General features: G+C 38.7%; 1 protein-coding gene across 1 annotated transcript in view; it reads right to left on the bottom strand.

Moving 5' to 3' along the window:
• Window positions 1-26183, bottom strand: part of FAP (fibroblast activation protein alpha) — an 82151-nt gene that overhangs the window by 12498 nt on the left and 43470 nt on the right. The window contains exons 14-21 of the mRNA XM_069574337.1: window positions 24634-24738; window positions 24465-24535; window positions 21948-22001; window positions 20063-20187; window positions 15670-15717; window positions 5936-6034; window positions 5398-5467; window positions 4462-4656 (exon numbers count right to left, since the gene is read on the bottom strand). Of these exons, the coding sequence (XP_069430438.1) occupies window positions 4462-4656; window positions 5398-5467; window positions 5936-6034; window positions 15670-15717; window positions 20063-20187; window positions 21948-22001; window positions 24465-24535; window positions 24634-24738 (767 nt within the window). The remainder of the gene's footprint in view (window positions 1-4461; window positions 4657-5397; window positions 5468-5935; window positions 6035-15669; window positions 15718-20062; window positions 20188-21947; window positions 22002-24464; window positions 24536-24633; window positions 24739-26183) is intronic.

Here is a 26183-nt window from a genome sequence, read left to right as displayed (position 1 = left end):
TCTAATATTCTTGCCTGGAGCATCCCATGGACAGAGGAGCCTGGCAGGCTACAGTCCATAGGGTAGCAAAGAGCTGGACACGACTGAAGCGACTTAGTACATACACACACATCATAATCACTGTCTCATTTTTGGTCACATCCATCCATGGAAAAATATCTATCCCTCCCTTATTTCATATTTAGATACCCTCTGTTTATCATGGTTTGGACAACTATATGTATCTTTTAGAATATGAACATGATTTATTCAAGCTCTATCACAAAAGACCCTTCATTTGAAATCAAGTTTGAAGATAAATCTTTCCTTAGGAGCAGAGGGCCATGCTTAATGGTGACCTTCAGAAAGTCCTGGGAAACTCTCAGAAATCTAAGTGCATTGCTGGTACAAAGCAAGAGTGTTTTGGGCTAATTTACGCTATGCTTACCTGAGGGCTGGTGTTCGAGAGCCATTGTGATTTATTTAGGGAGTGTTTTGATAGAAGAAACTCTCAAAGAAACAGAAGCAGTGGAAGGAAAAAGCAAAGTGAATGAACCATTACAGAGGCCTGGATGGGACAGTGAAGGAAAAGAAGGGGATGGGACCAAAGTGACCTCATGACCAGAAAAACTCTTTTTTTTTTGGCTGCCTTAAGTGACGTTAATGTCCTTCCTCATTCTTCTCTGGAACTAGGATGGAGTGATTTGCCTTAGTTGAATAATGGAATTTCTTAAAGGGATTTCACAGCAACCATTTTGCTCGTTGCATGGATTCAAAATGCACGTTTCTGCTGCACAGAGGAGTTGGGCAGATGCCCGGGACAAACAGATGGGAAGAAGCCCCGTCAGTCACAGCTTACTCGACACTAATTCTGAAGGACACTGAGGCGTCTTCAGGGGAGAAATGCAGTAGCGAACGCAGAGTTGCTACCTGTGTGGATGCTTGTTCACAGTAGGTAGAGAAAACGGGCTGTCAAGTGTGGTATTTTGGCAATTCGCCCACAAACTTCAAAAGCCAAATGGAAGAAAAGAAGGTTCACTTTCTTTGTCAAAAAAAACAAAAAACAAAAAAAACAAAAAACCCCAAACAAAGCAATCTTGCTGCTAGTGCTTGAAGCCAGTTTGAAGCCATAAAATCAATCATGATTTTATGATCTCCCAGAAGCTAGCAATCATATTGCCTTGCATCTGGGGTAAAAGCAAATAACAGGTGATACATGGGAACAGGAAATTCTTAACAGCTCCCTTCCTAGGTTTATTCCAAAAGGATGACATTTACAGGAAATGATAGCGCAATAGTTAACATGGAAATGAAACATTAACACTTAATGTGGCAAGACTAGGTTAAAGGTTAGCTAGATAATCTGAGCACTTTGAGACCAACCAGGCTTTATAAAATTTACCTCCAAAATTCTGAAGAGCTTTCAGGAGGGTTATCAGAAATACTGCCAATAATGCAGTTAAATCCACAAAATGTTAATAACAGGGGAAAAAGCATGTTTTTCTAATTTTGGAGACTGGTCTGGACTTTACAAATTTTCTCTCTTAAAAATAACCCTAGGCTAAAAATCAGTTTGAAACACTATTGATTGATTGTTATTCTATTTTGGAAATGTTTTTATTGGTATCATGTATAACAGTATATTGTTTCTCATATAATTCTTTCTTATCACTATCCCTGAAGTTATAGAAAGTTTCAAAATTGTGGGAAAGTCTAAAGTGCCGCACTTACCCCAGATGAGCAGATTTGACCCTGTAACTACTGAAGCTTTAAGGGACTCACATGTGTACCACTTGCAAAACAGACTGAAGAACGTAGGGCTCAGTCTTCCTTAAGCTTTGACCTCAAATGCATTTCCTTTGGGGCATTCAGAATTTGTGCCACTGTAGGGCTTTTTTTCCCCTGCTTTACTTAGTTAATTTATTTCTCAACCTTCAACAGTATTTACTAGTATTTTCAAATATGTACATATGATTTTTTTGCTATGTAAAAAATTTAGCCTGATTGCATTTCCTAAGAGATTCAAGGAAACAAATTTTTTTTTTTTTTTTTTTGCAGGATGAGGTAATTTGAGGACCATGGACAGGGAAGCCTGGTGGACTACGGTCCGTGGGGTTGCAGAATCAGACACAGTTTAGTGACTGGACGACAGCAACAAGAGTTGGAGGACTATCATAGAGGGATTACAATCCCGAGTCCTCAGGTCAGACATTCAGGGTCTGATTCCTAAAACATTTCTCTGGAAAATATGTGACTGAATTCTTTCCAGAGTTATGACTATAAATCTATTCTCTAGCTTTGTCTTCTCAAAACATTGGGCTTTAAGGCCTCCCTTATACTTTTGCAGAATAATGGTTGCAAGCAAAGTGAAGGCCAAACCCAGTTGGCATCTCCACTGCTGTAGATGCACTTTGCATGGGCCACACAGACACCCCTGTTCACTGAGGTAAATACAGAGAGTTCCATGTGGTTTATTCAGTCTTCAGAAACTGTAAGTGCACTGAAAGTTGAGATTGTAAATTGCATGATTTTATACAGAGTATTGTAACTGCATATACTACTTCACCTGCTCTTGAATGGCTGAGTCAATGAGTGAACATATGTCTGATCTATAGTACAAAAACTTTCTTCAGGTTCCATCCAAAAATGGCTCAGAGGAGGTAAAGGTAGATAGTTACAGCCTCTGGCCCAATCTTCATTTCAGTTCTAAGTGTCATTTATGTTATTGTGAAAAATCAGTAGAATTTGTGGCTTCCTGTTTTATGTGTTGAACAGAAATAACAACTTATATTAAGGTCAGTGCATGGATATCAGGTTTAAATTTTCAATTCATCCAAAGAAAAACATTAAGAAGTTATCTGTTCTATCTTTTCTGTTTCTTGAGTTATTCCTCTTAAATTTGAATGCCACATTTTTGGTGATAAATAAATGCACAAACATATAATGATGTATGATGGTAATGACTGTTTTTAATCAACACCAAACAAATCACTTTTTAGCTCTACCAACTTTGGAAAGTCGAATTATAAACCACAGTTTCCATCTCTGTCCTTTGGATTACATGTCCCAGGTGTTTCATTGCATGGTTTCATACAAGCAAGTGTGACGCACAGCCAGAAAAGAATTAAGTCTATAATACTGGTAGCTGCATTACTATTTTTAAGGCATACCATAGTCTTATATGAGACATTGTATCTTGGGATTTTTCTTTGAATTACCTTTCCTATGACTCTCTGTCACACAGAAGTATCTCTCAAAAAAGTTGAAATAGTGGAAAGGCCAAAAATCTGGGTGAGTAGGAAAGACAGAGCCTCCTAGAAGTTAAGTGTGAATGATGTCTATAGATTGTGTAACATTATTTAATAATTTACTTATTAATTTGTTAGATTTTATCCAAATAGACTTTGCTTTTAATTGAATGTTTTGTGTGTGTGTAATTAGTGTCCACAGAATGAAAATTTAAAAGCATATGATTACTTTTCTATTAAAAAAAAATCACTTGTGAGTCTAAACTCTTCTGTTTTGATTAGAGACAAAAAATACAGAAAAGTATTGTCTGGGCCTGGCTCCTAGTTGTTAAATACAGTCTGTGTTATGCACGCTACACTGAAATCAATAATCATTCGTGATATTAAGATGGTAAAAGAAACATACTAATTAATTTTCTAAATTGGTCTTTTCTGTGAAGCATTGTTTGACCTTCAGCTGTCATGCATGCACGTATATCCACAACTAAGAGTGCAATCAGACTGCGTTAGTCTTTACATTTACAAGCTACTATTCTCTAAGGTCACCTACCTGACAGCTATAAGAAATATCCAGAGGAATCCTGCACAGTGCTGCCAAACTAGGAACAATTTTGGTGACTCTTTTCTTTTTGTTTCAGGAAGAAATGATTGAGCCATAAATTGTGGTTGAAAATGTAGTTGGGAAGAAGTCAGATTATAAATCTGTATTTCTTCTAAATGTTTTCATAATGTAATTTCTATTACATAAAATAAATTTTTTTTTGGTCAAATGAAAGTAGGAAAACACTTTCTTGCTAATATGATAGCTTAATCATTAATGAATGTCTGATATCTGAAAGTACATAGTGCCGATGAAATCTTGAGCCATTTCTGAATTTATGAGGTAGAATCCACAAGGCTTGAGCACTCAGATGTCCTGTTTTCTACAGACCATCCCTAAAGTTATACAAATTTTTCTGTTAATTGTGAGCCATGTTAGTGAAAGGCTATTAGAATGACTAAAACATGGAAAGAGAGTATTTATCATCTTTCACTATGAATTATTTTTCTACTCTTTTCCGTGAATAATTTTTTTCTCATATTGGGCAAAAATATCCCTTGATGATTAATGATAGCTTTAGATGACGTTAGGAAAACAGACAAAAAGAATTAAGGCATTAAGGATGGAGAAACCCAAAAGTTATTGCATAACTTTTCTTGACATCAGTTTCTGTTTGAATGAGAAGGCGCTCACCTGACAGCTGTGATCTGGTCCTCAACTTCATAAACACCCAGTTTTCGATACACTGCATACAGGAGTTTGTCACCTTGGAAAGCTGTTCCTCGACCATCCACCAAGGCAATGACTATCCCTTCCTTACTTGCAAGATAAGATATCCAACTAACAGCGAATATAGACCTTACACTCTGACTGCAGGGACCACCATACCTAAAGGGAAAAAAGAAAGAGAATCTCTGATGTTTTTGTGAAACTCAACTTCCCATCGGGGCCAAGAATTGCCTTTAGTATTTCCCAGTACATTCGTATGATAGAATTTCAATAACAGCGGCATTAGAACTGGCTCAGAATCAAGAGACGACCAGGCTTTTCCCAGAGGTTTGCTACAAGGAAGTTGTTCTGGGACACAGCCCCTCCTATTCCCCAAAACGGATACATCTAGGGTTGGCATTTCAAGGAATATGTGTGGGTTTTTCGTCATTTCTGCCACCTGCCACTTGCTAAAAGCAGGCATAAGATATACTAAAAAAAATGCATGGTGTTTTAAGCAAATTGTGTGTAGGTCAGCACTGATTTGGGGTGTGATTCCACAAAATGTATTCCATTCCCTTATTTCATTTCTAACTCAATTACATAAGATGTGAAGATGATTTACAATATTTTTTTGGCTGCAATTTCTCTATCTCAAAGGTATTCTGACACATTAGGCAATTTGCCACACAAAAGAAATTCAAAACAGCAAATGCAAGCAAGTCCATCTAAAAATCTCAAAACTTTCTCAAGCTATTTTAAATAGCCATATTTTATTTACTCTGATTAGTTGGGGAATATATAAAACACCATCAATAGGAACTGTTACCGAGGAGAATGGTTCATTCTATCTCACAAATGTGTATTTAATACAGCATGCTTTCAATAAATAGTTTTTAAACCAAAGAAAATATTACATACACTTGAATTAGCAAGGGATACTTCTTTGATTTGTCAAACTGAGGAGGAAGAATCATCTTGTACCACAATGCTTGAAAAAACAAAAACAGAGAAAAATCTTCATTCCACTATACTCAGCATTATTTATTTTCTTTAATAATAATATATAACATAAAATCAACTTAAATTGGTAAATTGTGAAGAATCAAGACTATGTTTTTCTTGATTTTTATTATGTATTTTGTCTAATTTACAAGTTACTAGAAATATCGAACTATTGTTTTTCTAGAAGCACATTCTAAAATTAAAATTAGATAAACTTTAAAAACAATCAGTGTTGAAATGGAGCTATAGAAAAAATATCAACCCTATTCACAAACATATGAAAGATATTTCATAAAACCTTATTGCTATAGTAAGATTTTAAAATTATGATCCTGTAATATTATAGGGTTACACTATTATAGCATTATACTTAAAACTATACAATTTTGTTTCTAAAAAGCAAGATAAGTGCTCAGCTTCATATTTATTCATGAGAAGTTTTTAAAGATCTTACTAATATCATCCACTTTAAGTTTCTTTATTTCTTCTTTGGGCAGCTGAATATTTTTCAAAGCATTTTCCAATTCCTTGTTGTCTTCCAGGATTTTAATTTCTTAAAAAAAGAAGTTCATTTTTAATTAATAGAAGTTCTATAAAAAGTTTCTTTCTTAAAATGTCTTTCAATTTACTATGGATGAAACTGAAATGGTAAACGGATTGCTTAAGTATTTTCATATTGACAAGCAGATTTTTAACACAGGCTTTAAAGCAGGGATGAGCTTGTAAAAGACATCAATCATTGTCTCCTAAACTGACCCTGATGGCATCAAAACACATTTTGAGCAGAATCACAGAAGTAACAATGCTTATTCAGCCACATTTTCCTGTGTCCAACCTTTTTTGTAATAAGTGCCCTGAGTAGGCAGCGTTTTGAAAAAAAATTTGCTGAAACAAAAGTGGTAGAAATAAAATCTATATTGCTGATACTTCATATTTAAAGCAATTAAGTATAAAGTTTGTTTTAAAATCTTCAATGAACAAGATCAAATATTAAGTCTGTGATTTTTTCATATCTATTTCTTTCTTAAACTCTTGCTGCTGTACTTGCTTAATATAGGATATTCTTTTTTTTTTTTCTTCTGGTAATTGAATTACTGTGCATTCAATTCCTTCAAATCTTTTCCTTCAAGATAGTTATATATCTTAGTAGGACAACCATATATACACACTACGATCTTTATCTTTCATCATAAAGTGTTAGTCACTCAGTCATGTCTGACTCTTTGTGACCCCAAGGATTGTAGCACTCCAGGCTCCTCTGTCCATGGAATTCTCCAGGCAAGAATACTAGAGTGGGTTGACATTTCCTTTTCCAAGGGATCTTCCCAAGCCAGGGAGTGAACCTGGTTCTCCTGCATTGCAGGCAGATTCTTTACCATCTGAGCCAACCCGAGACTCCTAAAGAGAACTCTCAAAGGGGGCACCTGGCAAAGATCTCCTAAAAAACTGCTGTTTAACTGAACAAATCCATTGATCTCCTGAGAAAAGTTAGGTTTTTTGAATAATAAGTGATGCTTGTAGCTTTATTTTTAAAAAGAGGGTCTGGATGACTTCTGAGATACAGCAGGCCTGTGGACTCCTTGTTTTTGTGCGTTTTTAAAAAAGTGGACCTTGAAGATGGGGAGCTGGGGGAGTGCTTGTAACTACACTAAGTTTGCCAAACCACTTCTCTTGTAACTCTCAGTTTTCATGTACTCATGGCATTTTGCTCCAACGTGTTACATTTAATCTTAGAACAAGGATAGATGTTTTGGTATGAGTTGTATAAGATACATAATACATTTCATTTTAACTTTGGATAATCCATCAGGAAAGAGATAGTTGTGGCAATTTAAAAGTTAAAACTAAAAAAGGGAATAGCAGGAGATGGGGAGAGATAAATTAGGAGGTTTGGATTTACATATATGTGCTACTGTGTATAAATAGATAAACAACAAGGACCTACTGTATAGCACAGGGAACTATCAATACATTCAGTATCTTGTAACACCCTATAATGGAAAAGAATCTGAAAGAGAATATATATATATGGACTTCCCTGGTGACTCAGAAGGTAAAGAATCTGCCTGCAATGCAGGAGACTTAAGTTTGACCCCTGGGTTGGGAAGATCCCTGGAGAAGGGAATGGGCCCCTACTCCAGTATTCTTGCTTGGAGAATTCCATGGACAGAGAGCTCTGGCGGGCTACAGTCCTTGGGGTCACAAAGACTCAAACAGAACTGAGTGACTTTCACTTTCACTTTAAGGATGTTCCAGGTGATACCAGGGGTAAAGAATGCTCCTACCAACACAGGAGATATAAGAGGTGTGGGTTTGATCCTTGGGTTGGGAAGATCCCCCTGGAGGAGAAAATGGCAACCCACTCCAGTACTCTTGCCTGGAGAATCCCATGCACAGAGGAACCTGGCAGGCTACAATCCATGAGGTCAAAAAGAATTGGAAACAACTGAAGTGACTTAGCATGCACACATAACTGAATCACTTTGCTATACACCTGAAACTAATACAACATTATAGATTAACTGTATTTCAATTAAAAACTCAAAACTAAAAAAAATAAGTTAAATGAATACTCAGTTCTAAGTACAATGGAGCCAGTCCTTCATTCTCTATGTGTGGATTCTGATTGTGGAACTGTCAAGGATAAAGGGAATCTATGTGGAGCAAGCACACAGAGTAGCTGTAATATTTACTTAGACCATGTTTATCATTTTGCCAACAGATGCTGGAAGTCTGAGACAATACACGGATGTTGCCTGATTGGGTTGACCTTGATTCCTTCTCTAGTCTGTTCCCAGTTAAGGACTTACTGAAATGACAAGTTGAATAGAAAAGCTTATTAATGCTTCTACAGTCCAGAGTTGCATCTTTATGGATAGTAGATGAGCAATTTTCCTACCTCTTGGAGCAAAATAGAATTTCATAGAGCTGTGAAGAGAGGGAGGGGTTGCAATTGGGTTTCTCTGTGTGGCTTTGCATTAGGAGTATATAATATGGCAAGGCTTGCTAGAGCCCAGACTATACCTTTTACCTTCTTTTACTCATCATTGTATACTTGATGCCCAGCATGCTCAGTACCAAGTACATGATATGTGGTTGTGTTCTCCATATGTTTGGAGACTCTTCATTATGATGAAATCAAGGTGTAAGAATGATAGATTACATCTGATTTATTTGTTAAAATCATATTAACTATGATATATTATTCATTGATTAAATTATGTGAAGAATCTTCAGGAAACCTGATAGATAAGGCTATTCAATCAGCTGAGCAATTTTAATGAAAATCTGCTGTGTCTGAAGTTCCTAAGCCTCAAATGGGTCCTCCATGTCAAGTGTCAACTCTTCTATGTTTTTGTAGCATCTGGGTCAAGTGCTATCTGTTATTGTCCAATGACTTTACTTCACTTTGCAAAGAAAATACAGCCATTGCACTGTGTTCTACAAACTGTGGCAGGTGGATTCTTTACCAGCTGAACTATCAGGGAAGCCCTGTTTTCTACAAACTTTCTTAGAACTACATCAAAAATTTCCTCACTCTCTCTCATCACAAGGCCAGAGATTAATTTCCTCACCTGTCTCTGGACTCCACTTTACCCCGAGTGGAGGGACGTCCACTCCTTTATGCCTTCAACCATGGTCTCCACATTTCTTCCATCAGCATTCAACCATTCTCAAATGTTTATCAGCTTTCAAAAGCTAATTTAAACCTCTATCAATCTCTTCCAGGATTATCCACCTCTTTCCTCCACTCATCAGTCAGAAAGACCTATTGAAAATAGTCTCTTTTTATTTACTTACCTTCTATGCAAACCTAAACTTACTCCAATCTTGCTTCTACCACCACTGCTCCACTGAAACTGTTCTGACTAAGCTAATGCTCATCCTTACTTTGTTAAGCTCATTGATTTAGGGCAGGTCTTGTTTCACTCTGAAGTGCTTGACGCAGACGAGCACTCCCTTTTCTTGAGATCCTCTTCTCTGCTGCGTGCCATGAGTCCGTACTCTCAAGGGTGTCCTTCTCCTTCTCTCCACCCTCAGTCTCCTTTACAGGTTCATTTTCTCTTTCCATTTCTCATGTTGGTGTTCTGCACAATTTTACTCTAGGCTCATTCTTTACTACCCTTGCCCACCCTCACTTTCCCCCTCTGCTCTCTCATGCATTTCCACAAACTTAGTAACCATGTATTCCATAAATGAATAACTTCCCGATAATTATCTTCAACTCAAACTAATCCTCCAACATCGAGATCCAAAAGTATGTCACTCCAGGACAGCTCTTCTTGGATACATGTCATCAGTACCTCAAACTCAATATTCAAAACAAAATTCATCACCTCTCCAAAAATGTTTTCTCCACAGTGGGTCCTATCTTTCAATAAAAAGCATCAGTGTGAATCCATTTGACCAAGTTAAACATCCAAACAGCATCAACCTCTCCCTTATATTTATGAGTCTGAAGGTTGACGTAGTCATCATAAGGAAACATTTCTTAACCCCCTATTCCAGAGGAGGAGCCCTGCTAATATGCTCTCATGACTCTCTACTTTCCCTATCTTAATACTTTAATCCCATTGTGTTGTAACTGTCTGTTCACACATTTGCATTTCCCACTGACCTGTAATCGCCTGAGAACAAGACCATCTCTAATGCAATATCTGTTCACTTTTAGGATGTATTTTCTAGCAAAGTGCCTGGTTTAATGTAATAGGTGCTTAATAAATGTGTATTGAATGAAAAATTTTGGCACCAAATGCAAAGAGAAACTACAAATAAATGGAAGACATAGCATCTGCTCTGAAAAGCTACTCTGAAACTTATCTGGACCCCACTCCAGTACTCTTGCCTGGAAAATCCCATGGATGGAGGAGCCTGGTAGGCTGCAGTCCATGGGGTCGCTAAGAGTCAGACACGACTGAGTGACTTTACTTTCAGTTTTCACTTTTATGCATTGGAGGAGGAAATGGCAACCCACTCTAGTGTTCTTGCCTAGAGAATCCCAGGGATGGGGGAGCCTGGTGGGCTGCCTTCTATGGGGTCACACAGAGTCAGATATGACTGAAGTGACTTAGGAGTAGCAGCAGCAGCCCAATATAAGACTTATTAAACTGGAATTTTGAAGGTGGACCTGAGAATCTGTATTTATAATAAACCTCTCTGGAGAATTTCATCATGGGGCAAGTTTGCAGAACTGCACTATAAAAGAATTTTCATTGGTTTTGAGAGTTAAAAACATGTAAATACATATAACTGTTGGGACCTAACAAATGCCATGATAGGCTTCAGGGACTAAGGTAGGATTCACGGGAAAGGCTGAGTCATTGCCCAGTGAGGTCATCCCCGCAGATGCTAGGACTTGTCTAATCAGCATACTCCCCGTAACCTGGTTTGACTTTATCAGGACATAAAAGACATCCCCCTGCAGCCAATAGCCAATTAGTAAATACCAGGAAACCCCTGCAGCCAATAAAGATTAGCCAATTAGTAAATACTAGGAAACTCCTGCAGCCAATCAGCCCTTGCCAACTCTCTGTTCTAAAACCTATAAATACTGTTGCAAATCTGGGCTTGGGGCTCCTTGCTCCACTCCACTGCGTTGGATGTGGCAGGAGCCCTAGCTCGAGCTAGAAATAAAACCCCTTCATGCTTTTGCATTGCTGTGGACGTCTTATTCTCTCAGTTTTGGGGACTCGGACTCTAGGCATAATATTTGGGGGCTCGTCCAGGATCCCTTTAACTGGGAAGAATAACACTCTCCCGGTAGAAGGGGTTTCCTCACTAGGAGGAGAGATATCAGAACACCGGTCTTAGTTCTGGTTAAGACCAGTGTAAGGCTGAGGCCCGGCATCGTGCTGGGGAGGGGGCTGGCTCTGTTCTCTGGTTAAGACCAGCGTAAGGCCAAGGCCTGACATTGTGCTGGGGAGGCGGCTGGCTCTGTGGATGCCTTGTTGGTAAAATTACCTCGAGGGAAAGAAAGTTTCAGGGGGGCCCAGGAAGACCTAGGGCTGTGTTCTCGGCCAATGTGTATTTGTTATCTGTTTGTCGTGTCTGTGTGAGTGCCGGCATTGTCTCTGCTCTTTGTGTGTTCATTTTGTCTCCTGTGTTCTTCTCTGTAATCATGGGGCAAGCAACTTCTACTCCTTTGTCCCTTATGACTGATGTTAGTACTTAGATCTGAAGTTCTGTGTCTCAATAGGAGGTTTTCTGAGAGACTGTATTTTTGTATTTAAGGGCTTCCCTGGTGGAGCTGAGGTTAAAGCGTCTGCCTGCAATATGGGAGACTTGGGTTTGATCCCTGGGTCGAGAAGATCCCCTGGAAAAGGAAGTTTTGCTCTGTCTGGCAACCATGTGGTTTAGACCTGCCGCCATTTTGTTAGAACTTGATTTTCTTTCCCTGTGCCTTGAGACCAGGGCTCTCAGGAACACTTATCTGACACTGAGGAAAAAGGAAAAAAAAGACTTGAAGCTAGATCTTGCACTGTGTCTGTCTAAATATGTCTTGGTAATATTTTTGTATATGAGCTCTATTTATTTGGCTTAAACAATAAACTCCAGGTTCATGCGAACTGGGAAATATTCAATGTTAAATACCTGATATTAATGTTTGTTTGTTGACCTATCTAATATAGACATGTCTTAGAATAATTAACGTCAAGTAGAATATTTTCATTGTACCTAGGATTAATCTGTTATGTGATATTAATGTAAAATTTAATTGAATTCTTGAACACCCTATGTTTGTTTCTGAAGCTTATCTCAGTAATCTATCTTTGGATGAAGATCAGACGCCTCATGACCTGCAACCAGGACTGGAAAAAGACATAATTTAAGGGGCTGTCTCCAACATGAATGGAAGGACTTTATCAGGAGAAACTATACTACACCAGGATGAGAAGACAACATCAGAGGTAGCATATAAGTCAAATGCTTTTCTATCATAGGCCTGATCCTATGCTAGTTTTAAAAATCAATCCAACTGTTGGGTTTGTGACCAATTACCTGTGTCTAGTTCTGGGTTACCTTGGTAAATTTCTCTACTACCAGACTCTAACTGGTTGGCCCTGAGAAAATTTACTTAAAAAAATTAAATCATACTAAAGATAATCAGTCTAGTAATACTAGAAAACTGGGCTATATGCCTTAGAGATGGTGCCAATATAATTTCCCTGGAAGACAAAGATTCTACAGGACAGACTAAGTCAGATGACCTGAAGATATACTGGGCTACATCTAATGGAAGTTCTTAACATAAGTCTTACTTGTGACTTTACTAATACTGCTGGCTATGTTATTTGTATTTCCCCTGTTTTACAAAATTGCTGTTTCTTACACTGTCAAATGTGTGTATGAGGCCTCTAATAGAATAATATATAGTCCCATATGAGATCGATGATGGTAACAGTGTAACTCTAGATATGGCAAGAAGCAACAAGAGGGAATATTTTCCTGGACCAAGAAGCTAATGACAGGTGGTCCAGAGAATTTTGGATACTGTTTTAGGGCCTAATCCAGTAACAGCACATTGAGTGGCCTGTCAACAAAATCTTTGCCAAACCTGAGAATGGACATTCTCGGCACCATGGGATAAAATGGTCATGAAGTGCCCCCCCTCATAATCATGGTCAAGTTTATGAGGAAGAAGGGGCTCTGCCAACTGAAGACTGACACTCGCCATCTGCATCTACAAAGATTAAATCATGGCCGCTGCAACTGCTGACTTTCAACGCCCCTGAAAGGAGTTCAGGGTGAAAATCAGGAATGAGGCACTCTATGCTCTGGGAAAACTGGCAGAACAGGCCATCAGATAGTGAGATCTTTTCAGGAGAAAATTTTATGAGTCCCAATTTTTGCACCTTCTCACATCTAGAGAAACACTGACGTCATTAACGGTGAAAATCTGCTTTGGCTATTAAGAAATAGTTTCTGTTTCCAGGAACCAGAGATGACCATCCTGGTAGGTCTCTTGTTTGGCGCTTGTCTATTTCATCTCTGAGAGGGGCCAACTAAATTGCTGCAACTACAAGGGTAAAAGCTGGTCTCAGATGTGGAAAACACCAACTTAGATCAGGTAGAGACTTCTGCTCTGCTAGGCAGGCCTATGCCCATGCACAGCAGGAAGAAGTTACAGAAGAAAGAGACCTCCGCCCCCAAAAAGTATCTTGAGTATGAAGTCTCTCAGGGGGCCTATGTGCTGTGTTAGGGGAAGAACATTGTTTTTATGTGACTCACTCAGGGGTAATCAGGGAGTCCCTGGCCAAGCTCACTCTTGGCCCCTGTATCCTAAATAGACATCACATTTGTTAAGGAGCGCATCAATACAGTCCAGGTACTAGTACTTAGGCAGCAATATCAGGCCCTGCCCCAAAATGCTGAGGAAGATTCCTCAGTATAACAAAAGACAGGGGGGAATGTTGGGACCTAACAAACACCATGATAGGCTTCAGGGACTAAGGTAGGACTCACGGGAAAGGCTGAGTCATTGCCCAGTGAGGTCATCCCCGCAGATGCTAGGACTTGTCTAATCAGCATACTCCCCGTAACCTGGTTTGACTTTATCAGGACATAAAAGACACCCCCCCCCTGCAGCCAATAGCCAATTAGTAAATACCAGGAAACCCCTGCAGCCAGTAAAGATTAGCCAATTAGTAAATACTAGGAAACTCCTGCAGCCAATCAGCCCTTGCCAACTCTCTGTTCTAAAACCTATAAATACTGCTGCAAATCTGGGCTCCTTGCTCCACTCCACTGCATTGGATGTGGCGGGAGCCCTAGCTCGAGCTAGAAATAAAACCCCTTCATGTTTTTGCATTGCTGTGGATGTCTTATTCTCTCAGTTTTGGGGACTCGGACTCTGGGCATAACAATAACATATAGGCACATGAACATTGTACATATTTTGTAAGTATTGAATGAAGTGATAAAGTTTTGTAAGCAGTACAAAAATTGGTATCTAGCAGGAATATGAGAAGAATAGTAAGAAAGTGGAAATTCATTTAAAAAGAGAAGCTGACCTTTATTTTGCAGCCATGCAATTACTTTCCCCAGATTCAAATGGCTAAAAGTTATCAAGATTATTTTATGCAAATCAGAGATTGTGTTCTCTTTTGAGAACAAATGAGAATTACACATTTATGGTGATTTCCATTAAAACAAAGACTTAGAAATTTGAAACTAGTCTTCCTTTAAAATTTCTCTCACTGAAGGTTGAAATGAGCCAAACTCAGAAATACAATCTGTTATTCTTTAAAGTATTTCATTATTAGACACAAGGTTAAAAAAAAAAAACCCCAAACTTCAAAACGAAACTAAATTCACAGTTTCATTATTACAATGCTTGTCCTGTCCTGAGCTCCTGAATGGACTGATTTTCCTCATTGCCTTATTTTCACCTGTACGTAGGCCATTGAGCTGGCAGCCAAACTAATTCCAAAGCAGTCAGTCTCCTGACTTGTCACCAAAGCTGTCCAAGGACAATCACAGGCTTGAGTGCTGAAGTCCCTTTTCGTCCTTAGATTCCATCAACTTCAACCCCACAACGTTTCATAGTAAATCAAAAGGTAACAGAATCGCAGGAAGAGTCTCAGGGCAATTATACACTTGTATATCTCCATCGAGAGTAAAAATGGTCATCTTTGAGCTGTGAACTATTTTTGAACCAATATCACGAATACAGGATGGAGGAGATCTGCCTTGATAGCAGCTGAAAATGGAAAGAGCCTCCAAATTTCAGGGCCCTCATATGTGGCAACAGTGTGATGTAGCTGTTAAAACAAAAAAGCTAGCATGATAGTCACCCTCTGCTTCGAACTGGAGTTATATCCGGAACTCATCTCCAGTTCGGGATGTTAAAAAAAAAAAAAGGCCTTCTTATTTGGGAGGGAGAGTGTACTAAAAATCTTCAGTTTCCTTCCAATTTTAAGCTTCTGTGTTTTTATAAGGGTGATTGGTGAAGACAGGATTAATTCGTCTTATATAACTCATCTGCTTTATGCCAGGTTCTTACTGCAAATAATAATTAACTTTCATATGATCAGGTTTGACAAAGAATAGGTTGATCAATATAATCATAAGCTATGCACTAAGCTATATGTCACTGCTCCCCTTGCTGGTGTGGGGAAGCTGTCTTGCTTCCTCTAGTGTCACAAGAGTCCAGGATTTCTTAAGACAACAGCATGTGGGAGACAGTACCTTGGTCGGTGCGGCCATCATGAAGGGTGGAAATGGGGAGGCCTGGGCCTGTGCACAGGATGAAACAAAAGCGTGGCTTAGTTTTAAAATAACATTTAGCTTTCAATAAGAATTGCTGGTCATATTTATGATTACTGTCAAGCTCAATTACCTCTTTTACTTATGCAACTATTTTTTTTTCTCCCATAAAGAAGTAAACATCCCCTTTTAAGTTGCATTCAAACAATACATGAGACCAGAGCCCAGTCAAAGAACAGACATAAGAGAAGTATATATTTCCAAGAGTGATCCTAAATAGTCAGTATCTAATTACACAAATGGGCCCCAGAAGCTGCAGTGATAAATGGCCTTCTGGGAAGATAGGCTATATGGGCCAGTTTTAGCTGTGTCTTTAACTTGACCAATACTCAGATTATATTTTCAATTTGGCTTCTTGGTTCAATGTTCAGTTTAGTTTGGTAGGTAGAACTCAGCAACTTCTTTTTCTTTCACTTAATTGCTATGAAATTTAGTCACACGGTTGTATCCGACTCCTCGCAATTCCATGGACTGCAGCCTGTCCAGCTTCTCTGTCCATGGAATTCTCCAGGCAAGAGTACTGGAGTGGGTTGCCATTTCCTTCTCCAGGGGATCTTCCTGACCTGGGGATTGAACCCTGGTCTCCTGCATTGCAAGCAGATTCTTTACCAACTGAGCCACTAGGAAAGCCCCCTTAATTGCTATAGGCAGAAATATATTTATACAGAAAATATTTCCTGTTCAATATGCTGTGACAGGACACATTCCCTACGAAACAAACCTAGGAGGTCTGGTTTGTGCACCAAACTTTTGTGCACCAAAAGTTTATCTGGGGTGCTGTATTAGGATCCCAGCTGTGGGGGAAGAGAAAAAAAGGTGGGGTACTGAGGGAAAGTGGGTCGAGGTGCAGTCACAACAGAGACCTCAGCCAACCTCACTGGGAGCTCTGGAGCTGGTTGGCCTTCAGAGTTGTCTTGAATGGAGCCAACTAGTTCGCCTTCTATCTCCCAGAATGGAGTGATTCTTGATTTTGGCCTGAGAGAAGAGCGATCTCTGGCTTGGGTGCAGGGGGCCCAGCTGTAAGCTTTTAGCCACCAGCTCTCTCCGCAGCTGGAGAAATAAGGACTGAGTCCTGAAGGTAGGAGGTCTGAGTGGCAAGCCAGTGTCCACCATATATTTCAACATGGAATTCAGGTTCTCTGTACAGAAATTGGCCTTTTTTTTTTTTTTTCCAATCTTAATTCCCCAATCAGGGATCTAATTTTTGCTCTCCTGCAGTGCAGTGGGAGCATAGAGTCCCAGTCACTGGACTGCCAGGGAAGTCCAAAAATTGGTCATTTTAACAATATCTGTAAATATTTAAAAAACTATTACTTACTAGAACTATAGAATAAATAATACCTGGAAATATGTAAGTTATTAGAAACCCTGGATATGAGTAGTTCCTTCTTCTGCCTTGTTCCTGACATCTTTCGGCCTTCAGAGAAGATGCTTTTGACTTGCTTCTCAGTGTGCTATAAATGTTAAAAGTGGCAGGCCCCATGGGCGAAGCCAGAGGCTGTCTGGTTATACCCATATTTGTATGAGTAATTGTGATTCTGGGGTCTTAGTCCCGTTTTCCAGTTAACCTTTATAGGCAATAAAGCTGATATTTTGATTTCCTGCCTGACTCCTCAATCTGGCCTGAGAGCGAGGAGAAAGGATATCATTTAATAGGCTCCCTCAAAAACCAGCAATGCTTACTGTGTGGAATCTCAATTTGATAGAATTTGATTTCAGAGATTTTCATTTTGCCTAGATTTTCTTCAACATTATTAAAATGTACAAATACATATTGTAATTTTTGTTAGCATGTAAGGCAATGAGACATGAATCTGAATTTCTAAACTTTAGTCAAACAGCACCCACCTTATGGGATGTTCGTAGGTGTGCAGTTCCAGTAGGGATAACTAGCTTATATCTTTTGTCCAAACTATGAGACAAACTAATGACTGACTGCCCTTGAACAAGTGGCCTGAGGGTGTGGTCCTAGTGGCAGAAGTATTCTTTGCACTGCTTTTGTTTCATCAGCATCATCAATATGATTTTACCTACTTCAGTCCTATTATCTGGGATTTACTCACCATCTCTCTCAGAGAGTTTGAAGTTACATAATGAAGCTTTACTCTTAGTCCTAAAGGGGAAGATTTCAAGGTTTTTCCTATGATGGTGCAGTGACTCATTTTACTGGAGCTTCAAAAACACCAGACGATGTGATGCTTCCCACACAGTATATTTTTTGCTAAATGGGAAATTACCATACTGCCGAGGAAGAGTGAGTGTGGAAAAGTCAGGCGATTCAAGTTCCAGAAAGGAGTCTTTCACCAACTTTTGATGAGAGATTAGTATTTGATTTTTTACTCTTCAGGGGGTACTTAGGCTCAAGCAGATCTTAGGAAGACACTAAGAAGTGGTATAGTGCTTTCAGAAAGCATTAAAGTACTGTACAAATGCGGAATACATAAAATATAAATGCGTTTGTATGAGTAGGGTCACTGATGTCTTTATCAGTAAATATATCAGCATAAAGGGCTTCCCTGGTGGCTCAGAAATAAAGAATCTGTCTGTCAATGCAGGAGATGCAGGTTTGATCCCTGGATCGGGAAGATCACATGGAGAAGAAATTGGCAACCCACTCTAGTATTCTTGTCTGGGAAAACCCATGGACAGAGGAGCCTGGTGTGGTAGTCCATGGGCTGCATAGAGACAGACACAACTTAGCAACTGAACAACAACAACAACAACAAATATCAGCGTAAAAATGAGGCTTGGGGTACGCTTTGCAAAAAGCAGCAATGTTTCGATCTCCCCTAGTCACCTATGTTCATTCCACAAACATTCTACGTCTATCATGCACTAACCATTCTTTTTTGGCCTTATGAATATAAAGATGAAAGGAAAGTTTATTCTGCCTCCAGGAGAGAAAATAGACAACCAGATGATTCAGGACAGTTATTTCAATGATACCCTGTGCCTGGCATGTAAGCTTCAATATATGCTGCACGAATACGTAGCTTGAGATGAAAAATGTTGCACAGAAATTGAGAGGGACATTTAACGTATACCTTGAAATGCTGTAACCACAATTAGCACGTATGGTCATGAACAACAATCTTTTGACTTTACAGAGATGCCAAAGACCAAACCTTTTGTGAAAGTGTTGTATTAAAGCGGTATCTTGTGCCATCTTGAAGGAAGCATTTGAATTAAAATGCTTACTCATTTTCACATAGTCAAAAGAGCTGGGGTGAGGTTCTGGGCCCAGATGATTGGACTGAAGAAGTGGCATGTCAGGGTAACCTTTCTTTTGGCAAGTAAAGGGAACCTCAGGGTCCTCTACACTGAGCAGGGATTGAAATCAGTCAGAGATTCTGTTTATATTCTGAGCTGCTCACCAAATACCAGTGTCTGGTGTCACACCAGAAACAAGAATGGGATATGTTTTTTAATAACTCCCTTTTGTTTTCTGTCCACCTTCAACTCGCAGGGAAACTCAGGGATTAATAGTGGTGGTGGAAGGGGTGTCAGAACAGAGAATGGAGGGGTAGATATGTTTCAGATCAGTTTTCCAAAATCCCCATAATGACTAGCAAGGACCTAACATATTTCAATGATTTACTGGTTGCCTAACCCAACTTTGCTATGCGTTCAAGATACAGATGAAAGGTTATGCATAAAATAAAATTATCTGGATAGAAATTACTTGTTAAATGGACATATAACTAAAACAACCAGGAAACATCTAGTATATTTTATGAGCTTTATTTTTTAATACTTGGATGAATTACTTATTATGTTTCTCAAATTTAGAAAGGATATACTAGGTGACAAAAGCTTATTTTCCATACCCATGGAAGCTATAGTTCAAAGAATTGTTGGCCTCCAAGACAAACAGCTCAGATTTCTTTCCCTGGCTATAAGAGATTGTCATTTCTCCAAGCAAATGGGGCTGAAATCCAGGAACCATTTTATCAGAGGATGCTTCTTTTTATGATATTGCTCTCACAATACGATGTCATGGTGCTGTGGTACATGGTGGGTACGAGGTTGGGATTTACAGCCAAGGAACTCTTACTCCCATCTGGCTCTGATGCTTACCAGCAGTGTGGACCTTTTACAAAAGGTCTGTTTCCTCAACTGCAAAAAATGGAGATAATAATGCCTTCCTATCCTCCTTACATTTTTTTCCCGTAAGCATTAGATAAGATAAGGCAGATAAGGTCCTCACATATAACAGGTGCTCAATAACCTGTAGCTAAGGATTGATCAGATAATGATGACAAGGACAAGGAAAGAGGCAGAGAAGGGTAGAGCCTGTGTTAGGTCCGTTACCTACCATAGCAGACGAGTGCGTAGTACTTGGCATAGTCGCTGAAACTTGCTGTGTAATATTGGCACCTTTTTTTCCTTAGATGGCAAGTAATGCACTTCTTACTTGGAGAATGGCTTCCAATGCTAATTCTGGAGGGAAATGAAAATAAAACTAAAGGCTGGAATTTTGAGATTGTATTTATCAAAATGTACTACTCCGTGCAAAATGACTGATTTGCATATTAACATCAAGCTCACTATTTTTCTGTTGCCAGTATCATTTAAAGTAAAGGGAGAGCCACAGTATTTTGATTCATCTGATCTTCAATCCGTCTTCGCCTGAATAGGCACAGACGTTGAGGGAGAAGCCCTTGGCAGTTTTCTGGCGGTGGGAGAAATATCTAGCACCTCAAATGGGAGCGAGGTAGCCACTTCTTATAGCTATCAATCTCTTACTTTACAAAGTGGTTGAGAATGCGTAGTTCTTTCATATCCCATGTACCATCTCTCTCGCATCTGCTCAAAGCAAGTCATGTTAAAAGAAATCACACATTATATGAATAAATACAATGCCTGGTATACAGTACTAACTTAATGAATGTGTATTACATGAATTTTCTCAATTACCTCCTATAATGTGTGCTCCCATGGCAAAACAGACAAAGATTTGGGCAGTATTACCAAAAAAGGGATCTCTTGTCTTTATCATATATCTAGAAGGGGAAATTAGTAATAAGCCACAAACATGATTCTCAATAGCTCTCATGCCTTTCATTTTATTTGGCAGGAAATCTGGGTTCATGGAAGCTCTTCTTGGAAATACATCCCCCCCCCCGCCCCAAATGGCCCTACACAAGCCAACCTGTACCCACCACACTGGCCCAACTCTCTGAGTAACTGGCTTTAACATACAACTTCCCAGACCTTACCCCAAACCCTCAGAGTCTCATCTGGGGAGGACCAGGTGGTTTTACGCCAGGATGCAGCCAGAGGCAGAGTCCTGATGTGGCTGGTTAAGTGTACCTGCGGCCACTGCAGTGTTCCTTCTGCTGCTGCCCCTGACATTGCCTTGAGCATGGTAGAGGGTGATCAGAGTCATTGCTATCATCAGAGGGGGATTCTTCTCAACATATGAAAAGCTATGGTCCAGAAGGGAACAGAGGAATGCAGCAGAAGGAAGAATTCATTTTCTCACTACAGTTAATAGCATTCACATTTATATTTTGGTGTGATCTTGGAAAACATTAGGTAGGCGGTTAGCAATAAAGGGTCAAGTTCAGAATGCCCAGGTATAAATCCTGGCCCAACAACATCACTGACTGCATAGAGTTGTTGTTGTGATTAAATGAAATTACATATATAAAGCAGATAAGAATGTGCAAGGCCTATAGCAGACCACCAACCCATGGAAGCTATTGTTTTCACTTCCATATCCAGAAGGGACTGTTAAGGGCACCATTTCAATCACCAAGGGGGCCATAAACTAAAACACTAATATATGAACAGAAATGACTTCCTTCTAATCATAATAGTCTCAAAGCAAGTCATGTTAAAGAAATCACACATTACAGGAATAAACACAATGCATGGTATACAGTAGTAACTTGATGAATGTGTGTTACATGAATTTTCTCAATTGCTTCTAAATTTAGTTGAAATGTTTAAGGCCATGTTTATATCAGCATTAAAATTTCTTAATTTTTCTTTTTGAAAACATTTGGTTAGCTAGTATGTTGGGGGCATATATTTTATAGTGATGTAGTATACACATTCTCTGAATATTTTAATTCATAAATTAATTCTATTACATTTCAGCTTTTTAAAAATATTTTATATATTCTGAGGACTCTGATAGATTTTTATTCAAATTTCAATATATGAAAATATTAGAATGACTTGACATAAATTACCTATAGATATTTCTTCTTCCAGGGTAACCTTCAAATTCATTGCTAGAATAAAACCTGAAAATATATTCAGAAGTTATCAGATAATTATTGATGGCTAAATGGTGATAGAATTGTTAATATACTACTAATATAGTAAATAGTATAGTCCAACTTTAATGGAATGAAGCAATTAGTTGGCACTTATGTATGCAAGTTGCTGCTGTTCATACTTCTGAATTTTACGTACATACTCTGACTTATACATATATAAAATATATTTACACAAATATATTTATAAATTATAGGAGAAACATTAAATTATGTTGAGTATTCTTTTTTGGTTAAGCTAGGATGTTTGATTAATATCACCTCTTTCCTTTCCATAATTAACAGTTTGCTGATTTCTTTGTGCTAAACTATTTAATTTTGTCTATGATTTTGAACATGTTTAGAATTTATTTTACAGAAGCACTGACAGTAGATCACTTTTTTATAAATCAGGAAACTCATCTACCCAAGGATTCCACACAAAGGGGAATGCTAATTTACCCAGAAGCAAAACAAGTCACAAGAGAGCATGCTTATTACTTAAGTATCTCGGTCCCAGTTCTAACCTGTCTTAACAAAGTGGGAAATCCAATTTAATGGGCATGATTTTCTCCTCTGTGAGTTCATCTGAATATAACAAAATAACTGACATTTAATTTCTAGGAAGAGCACAATAAAGTGTTAAAATTTTTAGGTTTGGTTTCTTATTTTTAATTCTCAGAACTTTTCATTCACCCAAGTACTTGTATATCCTCACTGAAATAACAACTTTGTTATTCCCAGTAAAAGGCACCAGTGTGTGTGTTCATTGTGTCTGAATCCTTGGGCCCCCATGGACTGTAGCCGCCAGGCTCTCTGTCCATGGGATTTTCTAGGTGAGAATACCGACGTGGGTTGCCACCTCCTCTTCCAGGGGATTTTCCCAGCCCGTGGATAGAACTTGTGTCTTCTGCATTAGCAGGTAGATTCTTTACCACTGTGTCACCTGGGAAAACCCCCAGTAAAAGGAAAAGGCAACAGAATACACCTGATTCCTACTATTAACTTTACCTTCTAAACCAGCATCCTGCTAAATGTCTTTACTGACTTCATAGGATCCCAAACATCACTATACTTGCTCTTCCCACATCATCTCAAACTACCTGTGAATAAACTACTCAGATTTTTCCAAACTGCCTCCTACAGGTTTTTGTTACGTCAAAGGTTTCACAACTGTCTCTGTCTCTAACACTTGGAGCCCACATTCCCTCTTTCCCTTCCCTTTTCCCTCACAGCCACTGACTTACCTTTTCAGCCTCTGTCTCTCTTCACTGTCTGTCTACCCTTCCACTCATTCATTTAACTATGTGCCAGGCACTATCCCATGTTCCAAAGATTTAAAAAATAGAGACATAATTTTCTCTTGGAGTCTGCATTTCATTGCCACTATTCTAGTTCAGGCTTCTGTCCCCTCAGGCCTAGATTATGACCATACCAGGGTCTTCCTGCCTTCAGTTTTCCCCTACCTCCTAAATATATTATTCCTGAAATCTCCCATGAGGTTTTATCTTGTTGCTCATCTTACACGGGCAGTTTTAATGGCTGCTCCATGTAATGGCTAAACTCCTTTGCTGACAGTTTAAAGAATTCCATGGATTGGCAACAAGTTTCTAAAAAAATTTTATCCAGTGAAGTTGGACTAATCTTCCTCTTTTGTTCTTAGAATTCAAGCTAATGGCAGGGAAGTTACAAGAGAGTGCCCTAGATTTGGATTTTATTAGAAGTAAAGGGGGGAAAAAAACTACACATTCTTGATTAGAGATGTTTGATCAAAAATGCTTATTTTAAGATGATCTATTTAGACAGTACACAGGATGGACTGAAAAGGAAAGACCTAGAAGAAAGAAGCCCCATGATGAGGTTAATAATAAGAATCTTAGATTTAATATATTTTAGATTTAAATCCTAGTTCTACCACTAACTAGGTAGCCTTGCCCAAGTTAATTAAATTTCCAAGTATCAGCTTTCTCATCTGTAAAACTGGGATAATCATTTCTACTTTATATTATGTGGTACACAGCAATCACTTAATAAATAATAGCTATTACAGATAATCTCAAACTTATACAACAATGAATCACTGCAAGAATGTTTCTTATCAAAGGGCTGCCCTCATGGACTTCTGAATCTAGCTTATTGCTTCAAGTGCTAGAGGGAAAATTTGTCTTTAGGACCAGTTATTATTCTAAAACTTTTATACTTTTAATGTAATTATATACCAACTATCAGAAGAGAAATAACCACCTACTAAATGTTCTTTCCAAAAAAGGAAATTGTGTTGACTAATTACTAAAGAATGTGTAATTTTAATGAAACCACAGCTGTCTGAACTACACTTTAGAATAAGCAACGAAAATGCTCTTAACTGAAAGCAGTGGTGCTGTAGATTTCATCCGTCCATCAGTGCCAATTAAAACCTGAATGGTGCATCAAGCTTCATGCAATACTTACAGTGAATCCTGTGTTACTCTGAATATATTTATGGCCTCCCACTTGCCACTTGTAATTTGAATAGCATTTTCCTATAAAAAGACAAACATTATGTTGTGTGAAGCTGAGCGTTATTTGAGCAACCTCAAGTGAATGATCTTTCAGGAGATAAATCTTGGAAGGAACATACCACAGTGTCTTTGATATAGTGAATATGTTTGTAGCCATCCTTGTCGCTAAATATTTTGTAGTATGAAATGGTATCATGGCTGAACACTGGTGTTGAAACAAAGAACTGAAAGAAATGAACAGAGGTTATATTCAGGAGACAAACCAAACTAAAATGATTGATTTTTTTTTAAGCCACGTGTAGTTACAATTATCGGGACCAGAAAGTCTTGCCTCCCCTACCTTCCAGCACTCACACCCTAGATGCCTTCCTTTCAAATGGACAGCTCTTCTCATGCTTCTAACAGGCACTTATACATTCCAAATACTGCTTAATTGCTACTACATATCCTTGGGTTTATATTGCTTAGTTTGAATTTCTGTATTCTGAGATTACATGGTTTGACCTAGTTAAATAAAATTCACAAATGAATGTTGATGTTTAACCAACTCAAACTTCAAAATGTTATATTTGACCAAAATGTGACTCTTCTGAATGCTGATAGCCTCTTGTAATTCTTGATTTGTTTGATGTCAAGCACCTAATACTGACGATGCGATAAAGACATTTTAAAGATTAAAATATCACGAACTGCTAGTCACAGCTTTTAATGGCAGAAAGGGACTTCTGGACTTGAGAGAAAAATGTAACCAATGACAAGACAATGAAAGGTGTACTCCTTGAGCTTAGGGAAGAGACCAAACCTCACTGTTCACCTCTGACCTCTTCCCTGGGCCCATGCTCACCACCTGCAGGGAACTGCTTAAGAACCTACGGAGTTTCTGCCACAGGTCTAGTGTGTCCTGAACAGAGCAAGCTACAACTCAGCATCCTGAAAGGTACAGATAATTAAAGTCCTGTAAATGTCCTGACATCAGATTTTAGCTAGTAGTTTCTCCCATTAGAAAAAGAGATTCATTGTACATTTGCTGGTTTCCTTTTTTATTCTGGTCATTGAGTGGAGGAAGGATGGTAACGTGGTGAAGGGGCTCCCTGAGGAAAGAGCTATTCTACATCATCAGTTCAGTTCAGTTCAGGCGTTCAGTCGCTCAGTCGTGTCCGACTCTTTGCAACCCCATGAATTGCGGCAGTAGGTATTCCCACAAGTTATTCCAAACTAGATTTCTTAGCACGAGTGCATCCACATGACAGTGTTAAAACGTTCAGATCCTTTGCAATTGTCCAGGCAACAACAATCAAAAGACTACAGGTATCTTTCAGCTACAAACACCTAATTTGCTGACACTCATTTTGCTGGGACACACTTTACAGCAAAGTGAGAACAAGGGAAGTAGTTGTAGGTATTTTTAATGATGATTCTATATGTAATTTGACATAATGTTTTTTAATACAAGTCATGATTATGATTGAATGATATTAAAATGTAACTTTTTGATGTGGTATCTGTGGGGTCTAACTGCTGCTAAGTCACTTCAGTCGTGTCCGACTCTGTGCAACTGCATAGACGGCAGCCCACTAGGCTCCCCCGTCCCTGGGATTCTCCAGGGAAGAACACTGGAGTGGGTTGCCATTTCCTTCTCCAATGAAATGGATGAAAGTGAAAAGTGAAA

The sequence above is a fragment of the Ovis canadensis genome, chromosome 2, assembly GCF_042477335.2.
Source record: "Ovis canadensis isolate MfBH-ARS-UI-01 breed Bighorn chromosome 2, ARS-UI_OviCan_v2, whole genome shotgun sequence".
NCBI lineage: Eukaryota > Metazoa > Chordata > Mammalia > Artiodactyla > Bovidae > Ovis > Ovis canadensis.
Note: the sequence above shows the minus strand (reverse complement) of the source record. Positions and strands in the feature narration are given on the sequence as shown.